Source organism: Carassius gibelio, chromosome B1 (assembly GCF_023724105.1).
Source record: "Carassius gibelio isolate Cgi1373 ecotype wild population from Czech Republic chromosome B1, carGib1.2-hapl.c, whole genome shotgun sequence".
Classification (NCBI taxonomy): Eukaryota; Metazoa; Chordata; class Actinopteri; order Cypriniformes; family Cyprinidae; genus Carassius; species Carassius gibelio.
The window spans coordinates 34,913,921-34,932,940 of NC_068396.1; the positions used below are offsets into that span (position 1 = coordinate 34,913,921).

General features: G+C 37.3%; 2 protein-coding genes across 2 annotated transcripts; one reads left to right on the plus strand and one right to left on the minus strand.

Annotated features, from left to right (window-relative positions):
* Positions 1-273: 273 nt before the first annotated feature.
* On the minus strand, positions 274-6,521 carry LOC127949500 (zinc finger protein 239-like). The gene is made up of 3 exons (XM_052546877.1): positions 6,404-6,521; positions 5,160-5,801; positions 274-1,695 (listed from the first exon to the last, which is right to left on the minus strand). The coding sequence occupies exons 2-3, from the start codon at positions 5,326-5,328 to the stop codon at positions 695-697; spliced, it is 1,170 nt and encodes a 389-aa protein (XP_052402837.1). The 5' UTR covers positions 5,329-5,801; positions 6,404-6,521; the 3' UTR covers positions 274-694.
* A 2,822-nt stretch (positions 6,522-9,343) lies between these two features.
* Positions 9,344-16,142, plus strand: LOC127948410 (microfibril-associated glycoprotein 4-like). The gene is made up of 5 exons (XM_052544844.1): positions 9,344-9,545; positions 9,625-9,721; positions 9,819-9,986; positions 11,043-11,248; positions 16,098-16,142. The coding sequence occupies exons 1-5, from the start codon at positions 9,345-9,347 to the stop codon at positions 16,140-16,142; spliced, it is 717 nt and encodes a 238-aa protein (XP_052400804.1). The 5' UTR covers position 9,344.
* Positions 16,143-19,020: the final 2,878 nt, after the last annotated feature.

The following is a 19,020-nucleotide window of genomic DNA, read 5'->3' on the forward strand; positions in this document are numbered from 1 at the left end:
AATGTCACAGCTTCCTAACGCTCTCAACGCAAAAGCCTACTCGCACTCGTGATTCTTTAGCTCCGCCCACACGTCACGCCTTTTTTTTTCAAAAAAAATCGGCACAGACTTTTTTTCTCTTATAAATATGATAAAACTAAAGACTTTTTTGGAGATATGAAGGATGTAGTACTACTCTATAGGTACTCAAGATTAACAGGATATTGAGTGAAAATGAGCATTTCACTCCCCCCCCCCCTTTAAGTGACTGAATTGTTTTAAAAACAGTCAATGTTGAGTATCTTCAGACTTTATTTGATAGTTAATTGGAAGTAAATTAGAACATTTTTTCAAGCTCAATTCTTGGAGAGCCACAGGTCTGCAGAGTTTAGCTCCAACTCACAACTGCTTGGGAGTTTCTAGTGATCCTGAAGAGCTTGATTAGCTGGATCAGGTGTGTTTGAATTGGGTTGGAGCTAAACTGGAGCTAAACTAAGCTGTGCCCTCCAGGAAATGAGTTTGAGACCAAAGTTATATATATATAAAAACAAAACAGGCACTCTTTGGTGTGGAATAGCTCCAGATCTATATCATACGGTTCATGTTTTACATTCAAATCATCATGTGTATGGTGTTACTTTCATATATCTCATGGCATGAATTATGAAAGCAACTGCCGAAATAAATCCTTTACTGACAGACCAAGACATGAAAGTCACTCTGATGATTCTGGAGCAGTTTGTTCTTTAGGGTGTTTGTTTTGGTGGGTCTGAAAACTACCTAAATAAGCGAATCTCTCGCCGCAGATGGAGCAGGAGTAAGGTTTCTCTCCTGTATGAACTCGCTGATGGACCTTGAGGACGTCTGATCGAGCAAACATCTTTTCACACTGTGAGCATTTAAACGGTCTTTCTCCAGTATGAATCCTCTGATGCATTATTAAGTTAGTGTTTTGTGTGAAATTCATCCCACAAATGCTGCAGTGATATGGTTTTTCCCCAGTGTGGATTCGCTTATGTTCCCTGAAATGAGTTGGATCAGAAAAACTCTTCCCGCAGTGGGCGCACAGATACGGTTTCTCTCCGGTGTGAATCCTCTCGTGACAATTCAGATTTGTTCTTTGACGGAATCGTTTGTCGCAGTGTTTGCACTGAAAGGGTTTCTCATCTGAATGGATTCTCTGGTGTGACTTTAGAGTGAATGAGTTTGTGAAGGCTTTCCCACATTCTCTGCACTGATACGGTCTCTCATTGGTGTGCAAACGCACATGTTTCTTCAGATGAGATCCGTGATTGAAGCTTTTCTCGCAGTGAGGACACTTGTATGGTCTTTCTCCCGTGTGTATTCGCTTATGAGCATCAAGACTTCCTTTGGTGCTGAAATACTTGCCACATTCACTGCAGTGGAAAGACTTTTCACCGTGAGTCTTTAAGTGAACTTTTAGACTAGAATGATGGAAAAAAACCTTCCCGCATTGTTCACAGTGAAACTCCTTCTTCCCGCTGTGCTCTTTTGAATGAAGTCTCCTCTCTTCTGCTGTAGGAAAGCTGATGTTGCATATCTTACAGCTGAAGTCTTTCTGTTCTGTGTGTGTTCTCTCGTGTCTCTTTAAATTACTCTCTGAACTCAGTGTTTTTCCACAGGTGCTGCAGGAGAAACTCTTGGTCTGCAGCTGTGTTTCTTCATCTCCATCAGAAGATGAGCCACCATTGACATCTGAAAGGAACAAAACTTTAATAAAACAACTTTAAAATATACTTGGATAAAGATATTTGATCACGTCACGCTGTTGGCCTTTTTGATTATTCAAACACAGACAGAGCTATATGTTTTGCTATTTTTGGCCATATAATTTTGGTTGCCAAATACTTTTGGTTTCCCACACCTGTGTGATGGAAGTGATGGAAGTACTGATCTCCTAATCTCAAATAATAATGGAAATCTTACCTTCTATCACATGCAATTACTATTGCTCACCCTGTTAAAATCCACTTTGTAGTCATTTATCGTGCCTTAGATCAACTGACCAGCTTCTTTGAGGAATTGGATGTGTTACTATCAAACTTTCCAGAGGATGGTACTCCTCTGGTACTGCTCGGTGACTTCACCATCCATCTAGATAAACCCCAAGCTGCTGACTTCAATACTCTGCTCGCCTCATTCGATCTAAAGCGAGCGTCTAATACTCACAAGTCGGGTAACCAACATTTTAGTTGCTCCACTGCACACCTCAGACCACTTCATCACTTCCAACCTCACACTGACTCCTGACACAGCACACACTCCTCCGCAGGTCACCTTTCGATGTAAACTGTGCTAACTCTCTCCTTCTCGCCTATCCTCTATGGTTTCATCCTCACTTCCTTCACTCTCTCAGTTTTCAGCACTGGACGCAATCAGTGCTATTGACAATCTCCATTATAACATCTTGCTTCGACAAATTTTACCCACTTTCATCCAGACCAGCATGCACTTCCCCCTCTGCCCCTTGGAACATCACTCTATTTCCTCTTTGCAGCCCTGAGTTCAGTGCAAATAAAACAACTCTACCAACCTTAATGTGTATCAGTCACTCATCTGTTCCTTCTCTGCAAAGTCTCCATTGCTAAAATGACATACTACCAAAACAAACTTATCAACTGTTCTAACCCCAATCACATCCTTCAGGCCATTTCTTCTTCAGTCATACCTTCGCTAACAAACATTTTCAACACCTCTATTCACTCTGGTACATTTCCTACAGCATTTAAGCAGGCTCGTGTAAGCACACTGCTTAAAAAAAGCTTCTCTAAATCCAGCACTTTTAGAACAAAATAAACATAAAAATACAGACCTGTATCCCTTCTTACATTTCATTGCAAAGACACTTGAGTGAGCTGTGTTCAACCAGCTCTCTAAGTTCCTTTTACAGAACAACCTGCTGGACAGCAACCAGTCCGGCTTCAAAAGTGGCCACTCAACTGAGACTGCTCCTCTTCTTGGTTACTGGTGCCCTGCAACTGGCAAGAGCAGCTTCCAAATCCTCAGTACTCGTCTTACTGGACCTGTCTGCTGCTTTTGAAACCGTTAATCACCAGATTCTACTGTCCACCCTCAGAACAGTGGGCATCTCTGGAACTGCACTCCTGTGGTTCAAGTCCTACCTCTCAGATAGATCCTTCAGGGTGTCTTAAAGTGGTGAGGTTTCTAAGTCACAAAATCTTGCTACTGGGGTTCCTCAAGGCTCAGTGCTTGCACCACTCCTCTTCTCTATCTACATGTCATCTTTAGGATCTGTCATTCAGAAGCATGGCTTTTCTTACCACTGCTATGCTGATGACACTCAACTCTTCTTCTTATTCCGACCAGATGATTCGGCGGTAGCTGCTCTTATTGCAGTCTGTCAGACAGACATTCCTAGTGAAGACAGAACTGTTTGAGGTTCCAGCAAATCCATTGTTTCATCACAACTGCTATATACAACTGGGTTCGTCAACCTTAACTCTTTTAAGTACAGCCAAAAACCTGGGAGTTATGATGGACCATCAGTTGAGCTTCACAGACCATATTGCTATAACGGCCTGGTCCTGCAGATTTGCCTTATACAACATTAGCAAGATTAGACCCTTTATGTCAGAGCAAACCACAAAACTTCTTGTCCAAGCTCTTGTTCTCTTTAGCCTGGACTATTGCAATGCTCTCTTGATGGCCCTTCCAAGCACGTACTATCTATATACAACAGCAGTGAGAGTGGTCCACAATTAGCCAAAAAAAGTTTACCTTACTTCTCTCCTTTTCAGTTTACACTGGCTACCATTAGCCGCTTGCATCAAATAGGGCTGGGCGATATATCTAACGATATGATCATTCGCATTTAATCAGTAAATCTGGTTCCCTGATTACTGCTAAATCACCATCACCTGCTTCTAAATGGAGTGACATTTTATAGACAGAGCTGTAGATCACTGAAAAGCTACACAATATCGCGTTCATTATCCCAGATGAATCGCCTTCGATAATGAACGTGACATTGCGTAGCTTGTCAGCCCTAGCATCAAATTCAAGGTACTGATGCATGCCTACAAGGCAACCACTGGCACTGAACCAATATATCTAAAGTTAATATCGCTAGTTCAAACTTGGTTTGAAAACTAATAAACTTAAACTTATTAAAATTTTGCGCCGTCAAGAAGCTTGCGTTTTGCAAGTTGAATGGCGTCTTGTTTTGCTAACCAAAAGCACAAAATCACTCTCATTGACCTTTTCCTGAACTGTACCCAGCTGGTTGAATCATTCCTGATCCTATTCGAACAGCTCTTTAACCAATAATAATAATAAAAATAAAAGGTCTTAAGACATGTTTTTGTTTTGTTTTTGTTTTTCTTTACAAGCACCTGAACTAAATCCTAGCACTTACTTTTTCTATTCTATTCCATTCTATATATATATATATAAAAAACTAGCTACGTGTACTCTGCTAGACTAACTGAGACACGTCAAGGCATTTGTATAGAAGAAATTGTGGCCTAGTGGTTAGAAAGTTTGATTCCTAGCCCTAGGGCTGTGGGTTCGAGTCTTGGGCTGGCAATACCATGACTGTGGTGTCCTTGACCAAGGCACCGAACCCCGAACTGTTTCCCGGGCGCCGCAGCATAAATGGCTGCCCACTGCTCCAGGTGTGTGCTCACTGCTGTATGTGGGTTTGGGAACTTTGGATGGGTTAAATGCAGAGCACGAATTCTGAGTATGGGTCACCATACTTGGGTGTATGTCACGTCACTATTAATGTTGTTGTTATCTTGTTGGTCTGACTGCTTCTATTGTTCTCATTTCAAAATCGCTTTGGATAAAATTATCTGCAAAAGGAATAAATGTAAAAGTAATGATTCATAATGTATGAATATTTGTCACACTATACTGAAAAACAATCAAAGTGTGATGTTTGGCCAAACCCTGCAGCCCTACAAACAAACACAGAAAACCTGGAGCTCTTAAAAAGGGACATTTTTAATCCCATTCAAAAAATTATCAGAAATGTGTCAATTTGATTTTCCTGTAAATCGTTTAGCACTACTAAAATTTTCCATCATGGTCCCAAATATCTCTGAAAATCTGCGCCATCAGTCAATGTGAGCCTGATTCTGCAGAGTCGCTGCTGACAATGAAGTGTCATTTAAAACAACATAAAAAGAGAAACAAACCTGGAGGAACAAAATCTTCATCATCATCATCCCCATTATTCTCCTCCTCCTCTTCCTCATCAGTGTGTTGTTGTTGTTTCTCTGCGGTGGTTTCTTCTCCTCTGCTCTCGATCAGGTTCCTGCAGTCCACCAGTTTGACGGAGCACATCTTCAGCGGCGTCTGCAGCATCTGCTGTTCTCCAGCGTTACAGTCAGAGGTTTGATCAGTGGATTCATGATCCTGAGCGTCAGTATAACAGAGTAAAGTGAGGCTGAGCTCTGAGTCCTGTGTGTCTCTGGATCTCTGATCTCTGACGCTCCAGACTGAATCCTGAGCTTCTGTCCCATCAGTCTCACGCACCCAAACCTGCTCCACATCCTGACAAACACAATCAGTAATATATCTAGTGAGAGTATGATTAACAATAAGACATTGATTCACACAACAATCAGTCCATATTAGCAGCTAAAGATGAAATGAAGATCTGTTCAAACCTCTCTGTTCAGTTTGTCTCCTCTTTCTCTCAGCTTTGCCTCCAGTGAAGCCACCTCTTTCTTCAGCTGACAGATTTCTGTGATGAAATCCTCAATATCCAGCATGGACAGATCAGTTCCTACTGATTTACAGCAGACCACATCCACCTGCGCTTTCATGATCAACATCTGAACACAAACACTTCATGGTTACTGGAAGACACATTGATAATGGACTGAAAAAAAACTAATTCACATATAATTAGATGTTTCTTCAGATTCTGACTAACCTTTCTTTATACTAATACAATTTATTAAAATGAACTGCCTTCATGGCAAGTTAATAAAGTTACTAGTAATTATTAGTTCAAAGAATATTTACAATACCTTGTTTATAGTTTTCTACTGAATGTCTGGGATAATGGTAAAACAGACAAATCTAAAATAAAATCTAATCATTCAATAAAACGTTTTAAATACAAACCTTTTCATAACAAAATGTTTACATTTTACTATGAAAAATTTACCTTAGAGAGAAAAAAAAGTGCTCAAGAAATCCTAACAATGTTACAAAGATGATTTATGCTTTCTATCAAATATTATACAATAATGCATAACATTAATCACATGTAAGAAACGTTTAGCTGCTGGATTTGAAGTATTAAAACATGATATTGAACTCGCTTCTCTGTAAAACATAAATCATCGTCCGACACACAGTAGCGAGATACGATAAAACACACGGTCATAATCTCTTAAAGTACATTATGCAGTAAATTCACATAACTGACCTGAAATACGTTAATCACACAGCAGCAGAAAGAAAACTCTGTACTACTTCCGTCGTGAGTCTGCGCGAGACGCAGCAACATATGACGCACTTCCGCCCCCTGCTGGACTGGAGCGATAGGCCTTCAGTTTGACGAAAATGAGCGCATTGACAGACAACGGATGCTTGTAGGAAAATGAGCGAAACAATCACAGATATAATGATTAGTTAACCCATTTTGTATTGCATAAAATACATACTTAAGCAAAATAGTGGATTTTATTGACACCGATTATGTGAGTTAAGGAAACTGCTGGTGTTATTTAGCCAAGCACTAATGACGTGACTCACATATGTCCTGGACATATTTCACCTAAAATGAACAACAAATGTAACAATAACAGTCCCTCTCTCAAGCCCCGCCTTATATCTGTTAATGACAGTTATCCTGATAGCAACTCTTCTAAGCTCTTCAAAAATACTGTACATCTGTTTAAAGCCTGTTTTAAAATATTATAAGTATAATATAGAGTAAAATATATGGTAATATATGGGGTAAATGTAATCATATGCAGTAATGTCACAAATACAAAATAATAATAATAATAATTTACATACAACCCTACTGAAAAAAAATAAAAAAAGAAGCATATGCTCCAAAAGTCTTGGCCTCACTTTGCATGCAGATCACATGCACTCACACCTGCCTTCACTTGGAAATTCATCATAATGCACAATGTACTGTTTAACTTACATTAACAAACATGTTTCTTGGATCCATTTTTTCTTTGCAGATGACATGACATGTTCAAAACAAAACACAACATCCTCAATGGTTTGCTCTTCAGTAGATCAGATGTTTGAGAGGTAAACAGGCTTACATTTCAAGACACTGTCTGTATTTGTGTCTTCATAGTGCTTTATTTGTTTTTATACATTTGTACTCTTGACACACAAATTGGTTTGAGCTGTTGACATCCCAAAAACCAACATAAGACTCATTTCTGTTCATGACACATGCAAAGCTGGAGGTCATGCGATCTGTTATTAGCTCTTAACTTTTCACTAGAACACATTCAAGACCAAAACCCATCGAGGACAAACAGCAATTACCCAAAAACATACAACGAGAACAAACTATATTCTCTACAGAATATACAGTGACACTGTCTAAACAGCACTGAAAATAAAATTTCTGAAGCCGGAACTCTCTTCTTATTAAGTTTCTTTCTTTAAAGGGCTCATGAAATGGACTTTTTTATTATTTTTAATATGTTCCTTGAGGTTTGCTTATAATGACACAACAAATAAATAAGTAAATAAATAAATGATATGTGAAAAAAATATTATTTTCAACCCTTATTCTGAACTTCTCTCAGAAACGTCTCACTTACGTTTGTAACCCTCTTTCCCCGAAGAGTGGACAGAGACATCATGTCAGTAATGACAGGCGAATTGGGGTCTCACTTTGAGAAACCAATCCAACTTAAGTGTAAAATAAATGAGCCAATGCACAGCTGCCACTGATCATAGCGCGAGTATGAATAGGCAGCGTGTGCAATTTATTGGCCTAGTTAGGTTATTGCTGAGGAGCCGAGCTGGTGACCAGGCCAAACAGCTGTGGTGACGTCCCCGGTCCCACCTTCATGTTACGAGGGTTACAAACGTAACCGAGATGTTCCCTTGCAGTCAATCACTCTCAACGCCATGTCGGTAATGACTGACGAATTGGGATCCCTACCAAAATGTCATGGATGCTGCCTCTTCTAGTGTCCTGTGCAAGTCTCCTGCGCCCCTTTTCTTCATTGGCTGGGGCTTGCAACCAGAGGTGGACAAAGTAAACCACTCCACTACTTGAGTGAAAGTACAGACACTGATGGTCAAATATTACGCCATCGCAAGTGAACGTTGTTAAGACAGAATTTTTCTTAAGTACAAGTACAAAAATCCTTGCTTTTAAAAGCTCGTCCTTTGAACATGAACTGCATTACTGGTCAGATGCTCGCGAAGATGTGTTTCTGCATCAACATCTTGAACAGAAACCGATGAAGGGTCCGGTTATAATCTGTAATGCAATAAGTTACAGGAATAGATTCAAACTCTGGTCAGCTGCTCCTAAATCTTACATAACATTTTTAAGTGACATGAACAGAATGTCTGTTCCAAATTCTCTGGTATTTACTATGTACTTTGTTAAGTATTGCTACTCCTTTCAGAAAATTCCCATTTGAAAGTAACATTTACATAATGTTTGCAGAATGATAACATGGAAAGAAGTTCCTTCATTGTTCATAAAACCTATAGAGAAAGAGACATTTTGGAGATTCAGAGGACATATTTTGTTAGGGTTTGCTATCATAATATATTTGTCTGGCTCTACCAGACAATCTGAGTGCAAGTTGTCAGGCTGTTTGAGAGGCAATCTACACTTTGAATTGAATATGATTAATTAATATAAATAAAACAGTTGTGGCCATTTTGTCCTTTGTTATAATTGATGGTGTATGACTTAGTGTGTAAATAACTTTTGGCTGCAGAATGGGTTATTTACCAGAATCTAATATTTAATTTGGTATCCCCCCCCCTCTCTCTCTCTCTGTAAACATACATTACAGATAACATGATCATGTAGCTAGACATCTAGTGCTTACATTTACATGAAGATGCAGAGGAGGCGCCTGTCAATCTGACAGATATATAAAGAGTGTTTTTATCAAACAGAACAACACAAGAGGCACAACACAAATGGTCAGTTACTTTACAGAACATAAACTTGATCTTTCAGGAAATAGACATAACAGAAAAATGATTGTTATTTTTGTCAAGGTAAAACAGATCTCTGCTGTGATCTGCTGTGGGAAAGATTGAGAAGATGGCAGTACGTTTATACTAACTCTACATTCCTAGAGATGTTTTCAGCATTTTTTTAAAATTTAATCTCTTTATCTTTCTGTCTCATATAGATGATGGTGTTTTTGGTGGCTCTTCTTCCGGCTGTACTGGGCAGTGACTGTAAATTCATGCCATTCGACTGTTCTGACATTTTTAACTCAGGACAAAAAATCAGTGGGATTTATCCCATCTATCCAGTGGGCGACGCTCCTCTCTGGGTTTACTGTGAGATGATCTCAGATGGGAAAGTTGAAGACAATGGAGGATGGACGGTATTAATGTGACTATAAATCATTAACACACATCAGAACATTCATTATGAATCATATCTTCTGTATAAACCCATCACAGGTGATTCAGAGGAGAATGGACGGCAGTGTGAACTTCTATCGGCCGTGGGACCAGTACAAGAGAGGATTTGGGAATGTGGAAAGTGAATACTGGCTGGGTAAGATCTCACAGTGTGTGTGTGTGTGTGTGTGTTTGTGTGGATGTTCATGTCCCGTGTTTGGTTGAACGTGTTCTTCATGTGTGTGTATGATCAGGGCTGGAGAACATGAACCAGCTGACACGCAACAGGAAGTACACGCTGAGAGTGGATCTGGAGGACTTTGAAGGAAATCAAGTTTTTGCGGTGTACTCCTCTTTCTCTGTGGGTCCTGAAGCTGATGGGTATCGACTGCATGTTTCAGGATTCATAGATGGCGGAGCAGGTAGGTGTTACAGTTTTGCTCTGTTTTGGTCCTTCTTGCTGATCTTTGTCTGCTGCCGTCTCTGTTGCCTGCTTTGTTTGGTTCAACCTGTGACTGTTATTAAAGACTATTTTGGATCTTTACCTTTTTCAACATCATTGTCTTTAAAAGCATTATTGAGACAGAACAAATTAAATTGGAGATTGCCTGAATAAATATGGCCCCAATGTGAAATCATTACAACCCCAACTGGGCCACAATCTTTATTTGACAAAGAAGAAGAAACTTGGAGGTGTATGTGAAGAAGTTCATTGGTGCCAGCTACCTCGTCATCTGAAATAACATTACCCTCATGGAGGGGTTCAGGGTCTGATCTGGCAGCAAGATCTGGTTTGTGACGCCCCAGGTAAAGTCCTACTGGATGCTGCTAAATACTTTCTTTGAGGAAAAGCCTGAGATTCTGGCTGACCAGATGTGTGAGCCTGCCACAACATCCCTGCCTGTGATAAACAACAGACAGACGAAATCCTCAACATATGTACAAACGACAAGCTTATTCTGAAATCTGAATAAAGATTTATGCTTTTTATTCACATACCTTCATTTGCCTTGCACAGTCAGTTTATGTAATTTCACATTATATCAGAATATTGCAGGTAGAAGTAAAAATTAATTTACATAAAAATACCATGCAATCTAATCCCGTGCGACTGATACGCTTTAAATCGGGTGATGTGGGTCAGTGTTTTGGCTGTCAGTCATTGTCTGTAGTTTAGAACGCAATGAGCATCCAGTTATTATATACATCAGTGGATAACCTGAAAATAAATAGCAGTTGAATATAGTACTCTGGGCTCTGTTGTTAATTTTAATCTCTAATATTACAGTAATGTACCAAATTAGAGGGTTCCTTGTAGTAGAATATCAGAGTTTTTTTATTATTTATATTTTTTTTTTATCAGAAATAGATGTCATTCTAAATAATCAGAAATGTATTATTATAAATGGTCAATATGTCATGAATAAGTGAATAAGTCGCAAGATCTCAATGTGCTGAATGATGCTCTTCCTCTGCAGGTGAATCTTTGTTGTACCATCACGGAGAGAAGTTCTCCACCTTTGACAAGGACCAAGATTCCTATGAACATAACTGTGCCGGTCTGCATCTCGGCGCATTTTGGTACAAAAACTGTCACGGCACAAACCCTAACGGTGTGTATTTATGGGGAAAAACTCCAAATACAAACTTTTTTGCCATCGGGAATGTTTGGCAAAGTTGGAAGGAATATCTGATATTATTTTCATCATTTGATAGATGTGAAGGTTTAGCTTTTACTTTATCTTTGTTTTTGATCGTTTGATTTACTATTGTATAAATGTAGCAAACCTTCAAATAAATTTCAACTGCATTGAAAGCATTATGTCTATATGTACATTATGTCAGATGTGATCTCATCGGAAATCAATGATTTTATGAACAATAAATCATAACATAAGTGAAACAAATGCTTAAATAAAATAAAGTTGATAAATCATTAAATAAGTGAAGTAAATAAATTAACAATTTATCATTAAAAAGTGAAATACATTAGATAAATCAATTTTCTTGCCACACTGAGACAATGAGAATGAACAGAGGTTTAGATGATGATGTTTGATTGTTTCATTTCACACGCTAGCATCAAGCTGCTTAGTATCTGCTTTAGTTGGACTCTTAACCCTTGACTTTTTAGACATTATATTTTTTGGGCTGCTGTAACTGTGTTTGTAAAGCACATTTGATAACACAATCACCACCCAGATTCAATACGCAGTTTCTGTGGGGAGCTACTTATCTAAAGTTTTTTAATTATAAAAGGTATTTAATGATGCAACATATGCCAGCAGTTTAATAATTTATGAAAAGCATTACAAGTCACAAGCATTTTGAACTGCTGTGTCATTTAAAAACAGAGAAACATAAAAAATCAGTGTAGGAATCTCAACAATGGTGACAATTAAAAGCTCCATGCTGCAATGCATGCTGGGTACCTAGTCTCTGTACAGTGAGTGCACTTTGACCTCACATTAGTATGAGCACACATTGAGTGCAGTGTGAGGTTACACTTTTAGCTCACAGTGACCTCACATTGTGACCTCATCACAAGTATCCTGGGAGCTCATGGTGACATCACTGTGAGAGCAAAGTGTTGACAGGTAGGTAACTGATTCGTCCAGGAATCGTAAAATCGAAATGTAAAAAATGCTATAAAAAAAAAAAAAAAAAAAAAAAAAAAAAACGAAGGGGATCTTGATCTATCACCTTACTCTCTGTGTGGATGTGCATCCATGTTCATGCTTGCAGTGTGATCACCATATTTACACAGAAAAAACATTCTAATTTCTGATTGGCTGGTAGGTGTTATGTAACTCTGTATGATTCTGAGACAGATATGACCTCGACAAATAACTTCCCCAACCTTGTTTATTAATTTCTCTTCCATTGAGGAGTTATAACGAGTTTTCACTGTTATATACTCAGGGGCACTATTGCACATCTTCTGAACGAGTACAAGACCTCCCAAACAAAAACACACGTGAAAAGGATGGTAAACATTAATCTCTTATGTAAACAGATGCATATGAAAAATAATGTGATTATCAGCAATAGACAGCATATAAATGAAAACAGCATAATGTTACAGAGTACAATGTTGATCCAGGAAGGGGTATATATATCTGTGCTAGCTTTGGAGGTGTTGATGGAAGCGATTTACAGGATTTATGCTTTGATATTTATACTGAATATTATCCAGATGTAGTTTTTGATAAAAATTAGATTTTTTTCAACTTTTTGCTCAAAATTATGGATTATTTATGAAACCTACCTATATTCTAGTGTTGATAAAAAAAAATAAAAAAATAAAAAATATTTTTTTGTTTAAATCTGATCATTATTTTAGTGTATTACATACAGCAAAATATACTGGAGAACATCAAATTTGACTGAAAATCATCAAAATTGCTGGCGGTGGCTGCAAACTGTTTAAAAAAAAATGCTGATGGGGAAAGAGTTAATTGTTTAAATAGTGGGACAAGCTATCACTTACTTCTCAGCGTGGCCTGAGAGCGTGTGAACTCGACATGCGTGTGCCTCACTGTGGACGAGTAAGACTTGAGAGCCATGCTAACATCCTGTTGCTGCACCGGAAAAACTGAACAAGGTTATCTTTCCCTCAAAAAACACACTTTTTATGGTGACGTTGTTGATTTTGTAATATAGAAACAAGATGACAACTCTTGGAGCAAATCCAGAGGCCTATTTCAGAAAGAAGGTTAAATGAAAACTCTGACTATGTTAACCCTGAAAAGAGGGAAACTTCAGGAAAGTGCTGCTCACGTGGCCAGTCACATGATTGTCTGCTGTAAATAAAATACATTTTTATTTACAAATTTGTTGTTATTATTGTGTACAGTGTATTTAAAAATACTTATTGGTAAGTAAAATGTATTCTTATTATTCCAAGGATATTTTATAATATATAATCATATTTATTATTTGATTATTCAAATCTCCTGTTTAAAAAATAGAAACAAAGTCGGGCTATAGTGGTATATAATTAAACGCGATATATATCTGTTTATGATAGTACACATCTTAAAATGTTATTGCATACCTGCTGCTGCCACAATAAAGACCCACTTCGAGTGTTTTTCTTCTCTTTCTGCTCCCAGTCGCTTTGGTGGAGCAATTATGAAATATTGTTCTTTTAAATACTTTCCAGCATTTCAGAAATAAATATGTATGCAAATTACAATTATTAAAAAAAGGGTTTAAACACTGAATTTTGAATCAATTTCTTCTTGTAAACTCAGGGATGTGGCTTCGAGCAGCAATTAAATCACCACTCGACCTCTGTCTTTGTCTAAAAACAGTAGTATTTCTGACGGGGATCTTTACAAGGGTGGTGAGAGAAAAGCACCAAGATCCTGGATTCAGACGGCATTAAAAGCACCAACTGTAAATGGTGAAAATCACTTACGTCCCCCTGAGAAACAATTACAATCTGAATAAGGCTATTCACAGTGACTTTTCGTGAATGCTTCATCCTGCATTCATCAAGGGAAAAAAAGTGAAATCATTCTGATGCACTGTGTAATATAAAGCAGCATAATGGACTGTTTTTGAAGATTTAGTAGCTGAAGTGAATGACTCCTGAAGTCTCAAGGTAGCTTCTCTGTTAGATGGCTGGAGGGGTGTAATTTGCTGCTCTCTGCTTTAGTTCAGCTGTCACTACAACAGTTTTCTAATCACAGCCCTAATATGCCATGCAATGAGAGATTGGTACCATACTCTCAAGAACTACAACTGTGTCTGTAGATATCAGAGTGGGCAGATAGCTGGTCCACTGATCAAAAAAATGGCAGATGTATTTTACTATGGCACAGTAATATAATTTTTCTCCCCTGATCATTTGGAATGAGAATAAAAAGATGAAAAAAAAACCTTGCAAGTTTAAAAATCCATTCAATATCTATTATTTCCTGAATATTACTGATGAACTGATCAAAAAGTAGGCTACTGTTCACGTGTTTTACTGCTATATAGTATATTAATATAGTAATAATATAGTACTGTCCCCTGTTTTATTTTTGGCTTCCTAGTTTCTGATCATTTATAATGAAGATAAACACACACACACGCACAAAACATGCAAATAAGTTCAAACATCAATTCATTATCTAATATTTCCTAAATATTATGAAATCGGAGATGACCGCCTCTGGTGATGTCATAATATGCAAATTAGATGAATATATGTAGACCCCACATAAACTTTTGGTCATGCCCAACATTTGTCTAACTGACAGTAGATCTCTATCTTTAAGCCCTTTCAAGCCACATGCTTTTGAAATCTTGATGTCAAAATACAGCATTTTTTCCTAAAGGCCCTGGCGCCTAAAGGGTTAATGTTTTATTAATCAGTCTGTACAGTCCCTCCCAACATCATAATCTGGAGTAGACTGATTGTATTGTGTACAGAATGATGAGTCACTCCTGAAATTATGACTTAACAATAGTAACATTCTGAACTGAATGATAAAACTATTAAAATCACAAACACTTATGACCAGAAATACTGAAATATTGTGACCCCAGCTTGATGGAGTTGAGCTATCTTCAAAAGCGCATAATCAACAATGAATAAATGTTTAGATCAAACGAATCAGATCTGAGCTAATCGTTGTCTGATTTTCTAGTCCGTTCCGAGCTACTTTATTCATTGAACCTGCTTCGCCGGATGACTTATATTACCACATAAAACCAGTGAATGTTTATCTATTATACATGGGAAAAAGAAACCATGTCTTGTGCAGTGCAAACTACACAGCAAAAAAATACAGAGTGAAATTAACTCTGCTCAGAGTAAATGTGAGACCACACTCAAGAGTGTGAAAGTGTTAAAATAGGAGTGTTAAATTAACACTGAATCTGAGTTAAAGTTAATGAGATAATTAAGTGATTCATTGAGGGATGATTGACCATTATTGACGAGAATCAACAAAGACGAAAATCACTATTTTTATGTCACCATTATAGTGGTCAGTGTTTTGTTCAGTTGGGCTCTTGAGCCTTACATTTTTAAAGTCAGATTTGGTTTGGCTGTTATAACTGAATTGTAACAAATAGACGAGAGAAAATCAAAACCTGGGCATTTGATCTGAATCACCAAACTCAATTAAAGCCTAAACAGATTTGATTGATCTCATTGATTATAACAACCCTGTGATTGTATGGTAACTAGTGGTGGCAAAATGTGGCTTCCTGAACCACTGAAACCTCGCAGCCCATTGCTTCACCAAAAGGTTCATTACTCGAGGCTTCATACATTATTGCTCACTAGTGACACCTAGCTACTGTGCAAAGAAATAGCAGACCAATAAAAGCCTACTGAATCAATGACCTGAGCAGACATTTGTCCATTGCCTGGGTATCAAATAAAATATGTTTCTCTGTCTGTCTGAATTTACTTGTGCAGAGACAACTGTCACACACAGTTCATTCATTATTCATAAATTGTTCGGATAGTGACAGTAGGAACAACAAAAGTGAGACTGTGTTGAATGTAGTTCTTATGGTGGAGGGAGTGTAATAACGCAAATTACAACAGAAAAGTGTGGGGTGGGAAAGGTTAAGAATTGTTTCTGGTGTGTTTTGTGCATTAAACTGTTACTAGTTTTAGTGCAGTGTTGTGCTTATGGGACTTTGGATTTAGTGGAACAAACTGCAACACTGCAGTTTGGGGTGGGTGAGGGAAGGATCACACATTCTTTTATTGAGGAACAGAATTTTTCGACGATTTAGACGAATCCTCCTTTTGGACAAAACCTCTCCAGCCTTGGAAAAGATCATTTCGCATTGGAACAGAGGAACGCAGGGCCTACTGTTATAAATGAGGATACAGATGTTTATGTTGAGCCCAATATACTAGTGGATCCTGTGAGATTCACTTTGGATAAATATTGATTTGATTTGATTGATAAAGATTGTTAGTAGTCTGTGCATGCTCGTGCAGTGCTCGATAATGCCTGAGCATGGAGGAGGTGTTATTGTTGTATGTCAGCTCCTTTAGGCACAGCAAACATTTCACCTAGCAACATAAACGAATAGACATGAAATATAATACAGCCTTATAGTGAGTATTATTGTTAGATCAAGACAGTAAAACAATAATAATAATACACATACCTTATTGTGACCAACCATTTAAAAAAACTCCCAGACAGAGGAGGATTCCTCTTTCTTGCTGGCTCCATTACAAGGAAAAAGGAAGAGTTCACAAAAAGCAAACAAATCCAAAAGGGCAATCCAAATCAAAAAGCAGTCCAGTCCAAATCCAAAAAACCAAAGCAATCCAAAAAATCGTATCTAATTAATATAACAATACTATAACATAACTACTTTAATTAATAATAAAAATATACTATACCTAATATAACCTGATATAATCTAATATTATACAGCCCTAACACATATATGACACAATAACGATTACGACACAACTATCTAACTCTAACTCTGACTCTCTCTACTACAACTGATTCATCTACACCTGAAAACACCCACAAGGTGGCGTGAGTTTCGAACCCCCTTTATCCGGAACTGACACTCAGCCCGAACCGATGACGTGTCCACACAAACCGAGGCCTCGTTTGTCATCAGTCACGTGTTCTCCATGTCAACAACACAAGCCTCGAAAACCGGCTTTATCTGGCACGCCCCTTTTTTCTCAACACAAGCTCCGACACCTCGGTTCAAATGTCACATCACTAATGGTAACTGTTAATTAAAAAGATTTCTTGAAAGTTGTTCTGATAATAAAAAAAGCTTGTTTTAGGCACACACATACATCCAATATTTGTGTATGAAACTCAAATTTGTGTATGACAAACAGCATTTTCAGAAAAACAGAACAACTATAAACATTGGAAAACAAACTACTAAAAGTAACATAAAAAAAAAAAATAGAATAGTAAGAATAAAGGAAATTACTGAAACAATCCAGCTAATAATTTAATCATGCCACAATGCATCATGGGAGCCATGGATGAATTTTGATAGGTGGCACCCAGAATGCACTGCAACATGCTTTTTGGATTTTCACCATTGTTGAGATTCACAGGTTGATTCTTGATGTTTGCATGTCTGACTGAGAGCTTTTTGGTGCTGGAAAAAACTTTGTTGAAGACTCATAGAGCTGCAATAATCAACAATGTAACTTTAACTCAGAAAGAACAATGGGCTTTGCTTGTCCATCAGATTTATAACTCAGTTAAAACAGCCAATTAAAATCTGACTTTAACATTTTAGGGGTCAATAGCCCAACTAAAGCAAACACTGACCGCTATAATGGTGACACCATTAAAATAGTCATTTTCATCTTTGTTGATTCTGCAAGTTAACATCAGGTCTCGTCAATAATGGTCAATCATCACTCAATTAATCACTTGATTATCTCATTAACTTTAACTGTGCTTCAGTGTTAATTTTACACTCCTATTTTAACACTTTCACACTCTTGAGTGTGGTCTCACATGTACTCCCAGCAGAGTTAATTTCACTCAGATTTCTTTGCTGATGGAAGAAAACATTCTTGAATATTGTTAATTAATAATAATTTATAACAAATTATGTGTTTTGGTAAACACTATTACAGGAACCTAAAACTTACTAAACCAAGAGTCAAACTACCCAACTAAAGCAAACACTGATCACAGTAATGGTGATCAAACATTTTCAAATAAAACATTAACATTTAAACCTCTGTTAATTCTCAAAAATAATAATAAATAAATAGTTTGTGAGAGTGATTGAACTCTAGACATTCAGTGAAAGTGTTCTTTGATAATGTAAATGTTATTTGCTCTCTTTCTGTAGCCGATTTTATATGTCACAGTAACTTTAAATGTTTCAACATTTAATATAAAGTCAGTCGTATTAAAATATGTTATGTCATGAGGCTCATATCTGTTACTTAAGTAAACAGACAGGTTTTTATGCATACTTAACAGATTACATTATTAGGTTATATTGACCATTGCATATTATCGTTATTAAAATAGTCTATGAAGGTGAGAATCGAGATATTTCATGATACAGTTTATGCATCTGGGAACTGGGAATGTTTCTAATAAAAAAAAAAAAATAATAATGCTTAATAATAATTTGCCAATATGATGTTGTGGCTGCTGTGTGTCACATGATCAACATAGATCAACATGTTGGAGTGATTTCTAAAGGATTATGTGACACTGAAGACTGGAATAAAGGCTGATTAAATATACATATACGCACGTATATTTTATCTATATATCTAAATAAAAATAGAGCATAGATATTCAGTATATGACCCAAAGAAATTAACTACGTGAGTAGTTTTTTTAATCCGATACTTTGTTTTACTGTTACTCATGTAACTATTCAGACTAGAACTTATTTTAACACAGTTTTCGGGTACTCTGCCCATCTCTGTAGTTACAATAATCAAATAAAAACTAACATTAAAAAAGAGTC